General features: G+C 41.9%; 1 protein-coding gene across 1 annotated transcript in view; it reads left to right on the top strand.

Annotated features, from left to right (window-relative positions):
• Positions 1-7,825, top strand: part of LOC108675023 (nuclear hormone receptor family member nhr-23) — a gene marked incomplete at its 3' end in the record, with an annotated part of 12,154 nt that extends 4,329 nt beyond the window's left edge. The window contains exon 2 of the mRNA XM_018163008.1: positions 7,598-7,825. Coding sequence (XP_018018497.1) covers positions 7,598-7,825 — 228 coding nt within the window. The remainder of the gene's footprint in view (positions 1-7,597) is intronic.
• Between the last annotated feature and the right edge of the window lie 640 nt (positions 7,826-8,465).

Raw genomic sequence — 8,465 nt, 5'->3', positions numbered from 1 at the left:
TAACACGGGACACTTGGACTTTAACACGGGACACTTGGACTTTAACACGGGACACTTGGACTCTAACACGGGACACTTGGACTTTAACACGGGACACTTGGACTCTAACACGGGACACTTGGACTTTAACACGGGACACTTGGACTCTAACACGGGACACTTGGACTTTAACACGGGACACTTGGACTCTAACGCGGGACACTTGGACTCTAACACGGGACACTTGGACTTTAACACGGGACACTTGGACACTAACACGGGACACTTGGACACTAACACGGGACACTTGGACACTAACAAGATGCTGTTGCTTGTCACTTGCTGAGGGTAGTTTCCCATTACTGGACAATCCGGGATCTTTCTCAACCACTTGTCCAGTTGTATCTTGAATGTTGCAAGGGTAAACTCCCCTCCTCTCAGCGCTTTTGGCAAGGCAATAATAGAACCATGGTTTTGGCTTTAAAACCCCGAAAAACCCTTATTCTATGGTTTTAAAACCATGGGCATTAAAGAGCCTCGGTCCTACCACGGACAGTGATCCCTCCCGAAGAGTCTGTACTCTGGCCGCGGCTCGGTTATTAAATGGGGGAATACTACAGTCTGCCCCTAGTAACTGAGCCCGACACACGGGACACTTGGCCCCACACGGGACACTTGGCCCCACACACGTGATACTTGGCCACACACACGGGACACTTGGCCCCACACACGGGACACTTGGCCCCACACACGGGACACTTGGCCCCACACACGNCATGGTTATTAATAGTATGAATTGATTCGTAAAAGGTAATAAGTTGTATTTGTTAGTGGTTAATGGTTTGTTAATATTGATATTAGTGTAGTTAAGCAGGAGTTCTTCATTTGTGCAGGTTTGATTGAAGACCAGAGCATACTTTGCAGGAACAATTTCCTAATTTTTAGCACATTTTCTCATTTATGGAAAAAATGCAATATTGTTTATGCTCGCCATGTCCGTCTGTCCGTCCGTCTGTCTGTCTGTTCGTGACTTCACGTTTTCGTTGACTAGAAAATGCGCTCTCTGTCGCTCACTGCAGTGAGTACTGAGTTATATTTTACGTTCAATGAGCCGAGCGAATTTTCTTGCTGGTGCTAGGAGATCAAAAAGCAGATTACCAAATGACATTTTACTGTAATGCGAAGTTTCGAATATATCAATATTCATTCTCAAGAGGTGAAGAGCTATTGCAACGCTTGAAAGTAAAATTTGGAAATGACATTAGTACATAACACTGTAAGAAAAATCACCGTTAAACGGTCTCACTGGCGTTCTCGTGGCCGGCCGACACGTGAAAAGAAACACCGTACGACCGTTTTTATCGTACGACCGTGGAAATAAATAAATAAATAAAAAATATCTTTGCAAGGATAAAATATCAGTAATATCAGTTTTATTCAAATTTAACACTAGAAACCCGTACAACATCTGAAAACACGGATAAACGGTTTATTTTCCCTTGGCGGCCGGCCACTATATATGGACGCCGGTAAGACCGCTTTTTTTAATGTTTTTTTCTAACTGTGTATAAAAAATATCTTAAATACGGTTCAAAAACTAAACTTAAATTAATCCGAGAATAATTTCAACGCACCGCATGATGCTGGTGCAGGCGTCGGGGCACCGCATGATGCTGGTGCAGGCGTCGGGGCACCGCATGATGCTGGTGCAGGCGTCGGGGCACCGCATGATGCTGGTGCAGGCGTCGGGGGCACCGCATGATGCTGGTGCAGGCGTCGGGGGCACCGCATGATGCTGGTGCAAGGCCTCCAACATGGCACGGGTGAAGGCCTCGTTGTGGGCCTCCCGCATGTGGTTCTTTGGTCCTCCGGCTTGCAATGGCATGTGAGTCTGCGGCTAATGTCGTGCTGGTCAAACCGATGTGATTTACATTTTGGAGAAGTCTACAACCTTATTTTGTCAGGCATAATTTGTAAATAGCATTGGTTTCATGTAGTGGTCTCTCGACTTTCTGCATGATGCATAGAGCTGCGCGTGGCTTAAGAACTCAATTCTGTTTTGACGTTCACTTACGAATTCGGATAAAATCGCACGACGAAAATACAGAATAAGACAAAATAAGGGAAACAGCTGAGAAATATCAGCAAAATATATTTTAGTATGGTGTATGTCCACCTTCTGCGGCAATTATACAGCCTCAATTCTCCGAGGTATTGATTCATACAACTTGTGAATTGTTTCCAAAGGAATTTTAACACATTCAGTTAAAACTCCCTCCAGCTCTTTTGAAGACAATGTCGGCGGGAATCGACTTCTGACTTGCATCTCTAAAATCTACCATAAATGCTCGATTCTTGTCTGGCGATTGTGGTGGCCAAATGAGATGCTCAACTTCATTAGAATGTTCCTCGTGTCATTTTTTAACAATTCCAGGTGTATGTATCGGGCAGTATCATCTTCAGAGATGGTGTTCCCCTCTGGAAACAGTGTTTGAACCATTGCATGAACTTGATTCTCCAAAATTCTCAAATTCTTGAATTCTTAAACTCGGCGCTCCAAAATAAAATTCTTCATTAGGCTGTTGATTCTTCCATGAAGAGAAATCAATGGTCCGCCGGATTTCCAAGAAATAGCATCCCAGATCATCACAGATCCCACGTCATGTTTAACGGTTGGGAGGAGGCAGTCTCATATGGCTGTCTCCAAACGTTAACTCGGCCAGAGGTTGAAAATAAGGTAAACGATGATTTGTCGCTGAAAATCACAATTTTACACTGATCGAGGTACCAATTCTGGAGGTTTATACACCACTCTAAACGCTCTGAAGCATTTGTATGCGAAATAAAATGTTTTCTAATGTCAATTCATCCACAGAATCCAGATCAGTGCAGTTCTCGGTGGACAGTCTTTATGGAAACTGGGTTCTGTAGGTGTCCATTGAGACCTGCAGTAAACTGTTAGAAAAAACGGTGAAAAAACAGTATCACTGGCATTCTAGTGGCCGGTGCCCCGTGAAAATAAACTGTTTCACCGTTTTTATCGAATGTTTTACGGATTTCCAGTGTTAAATTAGAATAAAAACGGCGATACGGTGTTTCTTTTCATGTGCCGACCGGCCACTGAAACGCCGGTATAACCGTTAACCGTAATTTTTATAACAGTGTAATTTTAACAGCCGTGGTCTCCGGATTGTCCCTCACAATTCGATTTAAGTACCGAGGGTTTCTCTCAGACAACTTCAACTTTCGGCCAGACATTTGCTTTGTTCAGGACCTCTAATTTAGCAGCGATATTATCAGCAGGCATCCCAGTTAAAATTTTGAGCCGAGACCGGCGCCGGGTTTAGACGGGCTGGTCGCGCTTTAGCAGGATGGAGCCGTGAAACTATAACCGGCCATCTATCCCTAAAACTGCGCTGCGCCATAGCTGATACAGAGACAAAATTCTAGCAGCTCGGCAGAGACGGAACTCTGCGCTGTTTTAGCGCTGGTACTTGGCATTGCCCGTCAGGGAGCTGTACAGAGCAGATACGCAGGCCGTGCATGGGGGGGTTTAGAGAGAGGGATGAGGGGTAGGGGTTGGAAACAGTGATAGGAGAATGAACTTCATCCTCGATCTAGTTCATTCGCATAGCACGATATTTTGGGCCAATTTCCGGTGCCATTTGTGATATTTATTTCACGTCAGTATTTTAATACTTCGAATTACGTAAGAATTTTATATGCTCTNATTAATGTCTAATTAAGCAGCGATAGTTTAAGCAGGCATTAACGTCTAATTAAGCAGCGATAGTTTAAGCAGGCATTAACGTCTAATTAAGCAGCGATAGTTTAAGCAGGCATTAATGTCTAATTAAGCAGCGATAGTTTAAGCAGGCATTAATGTCTAATTAAGCAGCGATAGTTTAAGCAGGCACTAACGTCTAATTAAGCAGCGATAGTTTAAGCAGGCACTAACGTCTAATTAAGCAGCGATAGTTTAAGCAGGCATTAATGTCTAATTAAGCAGCAATAGTTTAAGCAGGCATTAATGTCACTCGCGTAATAAGCGCGTGTTGGTGATATGACTGATGGTGATGTCACTATATGTTTTCACTATTTTCAATAACTAACAATTCTTTACTATATGTATTCACTATAAATGTTTATAATAACTTATAAATAATTTAAATATATTTTTGTTATCGCAGGTACGGCGTGAGCGACCAGCACGACTCGACCAGCGTAATGGTCGAGTCTACAGGTTCCAGGTTCGCAGGTAAGAGGCACGTGAACCTGCAGGTAAGAGGCACGTGAACCTGCAGGTAAGAGGCACGTGAACCTGCAGGTAAGAGGCACGTGAACATAATCCAAAATCTATATATATGTGTCTTCATATATATATATAGATATTTGATATATCTAATATATCATATATCTATATTAGATATATAGATACAGTATATGAAGATACATAGATATATATGTATCTTCATAATTTAATATATGATCATGTTTGGGCCGAAGTATAACTCAATATATAAGGACGCTCCGGGTCATCCTCTGTTCCTACCACTAGAACAATATCTAGTTACCCTGCATATGATATTCTTTACTCTTTTATATCCCCCAAATAATATTATTCGTTACACTCGAATAATACCATCTCTCCCCCTAAAGACAATACCATCCATTGCTCCTACATGCAATGAAATTAAACTTTCTTATAATTTATTTATTATTATTATAATTGTTTTTATTATTACTGGTGTATTTATGTAATACCATCTCTCCCACCTAGACAATACCATCCCTCGCTCCTATGTAATACCATCTCTACCACCTAGACAATACCATACATTGCTCCTATGTTATCAGACTTGATATATGTTCAGACTTGAAATGCCTAGCACCATATCGAACCCGGTGGAAGACTAGTAGCTACTTCAAAATATCGTCACTCATGAAAAGATCCAGTCAAATGACACGATTTAGTTTTAGATCTTCTGTGAACAAGGCACGAAAATTTCAAGATTCGGCGACAGGCCACATCAGGCCTACACTCTAGCGCCGACATCACTATGTTATGTTATGTTATTTCGACCACCCAGATAATACCATACCTTACTTTTATGTAATACCATCTCTCACACCTAGATGATACCATCCTATATATAGACCTGAATATTACCATGTGATTCAGCGCAAGCCATTCGATGGGTTTATTTCTTTCTTCATATTCACTATGCTTTGTATTTTTTCATGAGTACCTTCGTTATTAATACCATTTCCCGTCGTGCAATATACCAAGCTCACTTTCCTGCTCGGCAAATGTTCGGATAAACCGTCTTGCTTACAATACCATCTCAATCATTGAGATTATACCATCTTTTTGCCCATGAAGAATACCTTAGTATCCTAAGTATCTCTTTCGGACGTAGCAGTCCCAGGCCACGACGGATCTTTGGGCCACCTGATGCACGATGCTGTTGCTTGCTTCTCGCCGCTGGTAGTGTTGCAGGGGAGGTCGATCTGGGATTGTGCCCAGGAACACGTCCAGTTGTCTCTTGAAGGTCTCCAGGGTGAACTCCCCCTCTCTTTGATCCATCCCTTCCTAGTAGGACGTTAAACAACCTCGGCCCCGCCACGGAAAGTGATCCTTCTCGCAGGGATTGAAATCTGACCGCAGACCTGTTACACGGGGGGTATCTTACACAGTCTCCCCCTTCTCTCGTTGTGATATGTCTCAATCCTGAAGGTCTCGCTCTCAAAGTTTGGCACCAATCCGGTTATCATTTTCCATGTGTACAGAATGACATACCTCTCCCGTCTCCTCTACAGTGAGTACAGACCCAGGATGCTTGGGCCATCCTATGCTTCTGTCACTAGAACAATATCATTTATTTACCCTACATAATATCCTTTACACTTCTATATTATCATCCCTGGCTATAATATAGAGCGAGGGATGGTAGCTGCGTCTAGATAATACCATGCTTTCTATACAGCTGAATATACCATACCATGCACCTAGATAAATAATATAGATAATATTTAGATAATATAGATAGATAAATAGATAGATAATACTTGGTGCGATGCCATTAAGCTACCGTCACTGCCACTTAGTGCCAGGCCACCAACACGTTGAAGGCCGTGTATAAATTCCGCGTTTTATTTTTTTTATCAGTTGCGTTCATCGGACGAAATTTATGATGTAGGTAATTCCTTATCGAAATTTGAAAAACTAAAAAAATTGAATTTTTGTGCCGGGACCAACAAATTAAATAGTAAATTTTGAATAAAAGCCTTTTTTGGCCATTTATGTCCGCGGACTTGGCCGTTTTTAGGCCATCCAGCAGACACAGCACATTCCTCGCCACCTGTCACTAAAAACCCTACAGAACTAATCAGAACTACGATTTATAAGGGTTACAAAAACATTCAATAACTATGAAGCTGTTTAGATTGTGCTAGAAATATGTTCACTTAAGATTTAAATGCAAAGAATAGTCCACAAAAATTCATATCTTTATAGAAAACATTTCAGAGTCCAGCTCCATCGTCAGTTCCTAGAATCTAAAATTCATATAGGAAGTCACAAATTAATACAATTGAAAGCATAGAACACAATTAAAAACCTAAATTTACAGATAATAGAGCACAAAAAACTATCTATTCACAATTTCCATGGATAAGTTGAGTTGAATTCTAACTGGGCCTATGTTTAAAAATGTACAAGGATTCTAAAATACGCAAATCTTAAAGTACCGGAGGTGGAAGCTAAGTACCGGCATGTTCAGTTTTATTCATTATAGTTTCTATTAAAGCCTGGCGACTTAAGTGATATGGCGACATTAGTAGCATAGACGGTGAATAATACCATCCATTGCATCTATTTAATACCATCCTTTCCACCTATATATTAATGCTATCACTTGTACTTAGGCGAAGCCATTTTCACCACAAATATAACACCAGTATCTTACACCTATATTATACCATCTTTATACCACCTATATAATACCATCACTGGCATCTATATAATTCCATCTCTACAATGTACCTTGATAATACCATCCCTTATACCAAGTTGATGGTGATACAATTTTTACCACATATATAATACCATCACTGGCACCTATATAATTCCATCTTTACCATGCACCTTAATGATACCATCCATTATACCCAGTTGAGGGTGATACCATCTTTACTACTTATATCATAAAAACCCCTTCCGCCTATATCCTATACCCTATCTCGCACCACTATCAGATAACAGAAACGTAACCACAATATATACTAATTATATGTATATCATGACTACAGTATAATAATAATAGTCTAGTAATATATTATTGTTGTTGTTCGCAACGTACACTAAATATAATTATATCATAACTATAATCATAATAGTCTAGTAATATATTATTATTGTTATTTGCAACGTGCACTAAATATAATTATATCATAACTATAATCATAATAGTCTAGTAACATATTATTATTGTTTACAGCGCACACTAGTACACTAATTATATCACAACCATAATAATAATAGTCTAAAACTAATAATAAGTATATCATGACTATAATAAATAATATTCTAGTAACACATTATTGTTGTTGTTTGCAGCACAAATCGAGATCATCCCATGCAAGGTGTGCGGGGACAAGAGCTCAGGGGTGCACTACGGGGTGATAACGTGCGAGGGATGCAAGGGCTTCTTCCGGCGCTCGCAGTCGTCGGTGGTGAACTACCAGTGCCCCCGCCAGAAGAACTGCGTCGTCGACAGGGTCAACAGGAACCGCTGCCAGTACTGCAGGCTGCAGAAGTGTCTGCAACTCGGCATGTCCAGGGACGGTGAGTTGTGGGTGCGAAACTTGGCACAGGGTCAACAGGAACCGCTGCCAGTACTGCAGGCTACAGAAGTGTCTTTGATGATGCACGCCGGTTGTGGTAATGAGGAGGATAGTGGTGATGAGGCACGCCGGTTGTGGTAATGAGGAGGATAGTGGTGATGAGGAGGGTAGTGGTGATGAGGCACGCCGGTTGTGGTAATGAGGAGGATGGTGGTGATGAGGAGGGTAGTGGTGATGAGGAGGCTAGTGGTAATGAGGAGGGTAGTGGTGATGAGGAGGGTAGAGGTGATGAGGAGGGTAGGGGTGATGAGGCACGCCGATTGTGGTAATGAGGAGGGTAGTGGTGATGAGAAGGGTAGTGGTAATGAGGAGGGTAGTGGTGATGAGGAGGATAGTGGTGATGAGGAGGGTAGGGGTGATGAGACACGCCGGTTGTGGTAATGAGGAGGGTAGTGGTGATGAGGAGGGTAGTGGTAATGAGGAGGGTAGTGGTGATGAGGAGGGTAGTGGTGACGAGGAGGGTAGGGGTGATGAGGCACGCCGGTTGTGGTAATGAGGAGGGTAGTGGTGATGAGGAGGGTAGTGGTAATGAGGAGGGTAGTGGTGATGAGGAGGGTAGGGGTGATGAGGAGGGTATGGGT

The sequence above is a fragment of the Hyalella azteca genome, unplaced genomic scaffold (assembly GCF_000764305.2).
Source record: "Hyalella azteca isolate HAZT.00-mixed unplaced genomic scaffold, Hazt_2.0.2 contig6161, whole genome shotgun sequence".
Lineage (NCBI taxonomy): Eukaryota > Metazoa > Arthropoda > Malacostraca > Amphipoda > Hyalellidae > Hyalella > Hyalella azteca.
The sequence above is the reverse complement of the archived record's forward strand: the minus strand, read 5'-3'. Positions and strand labels throughout refer to the sequence as shown.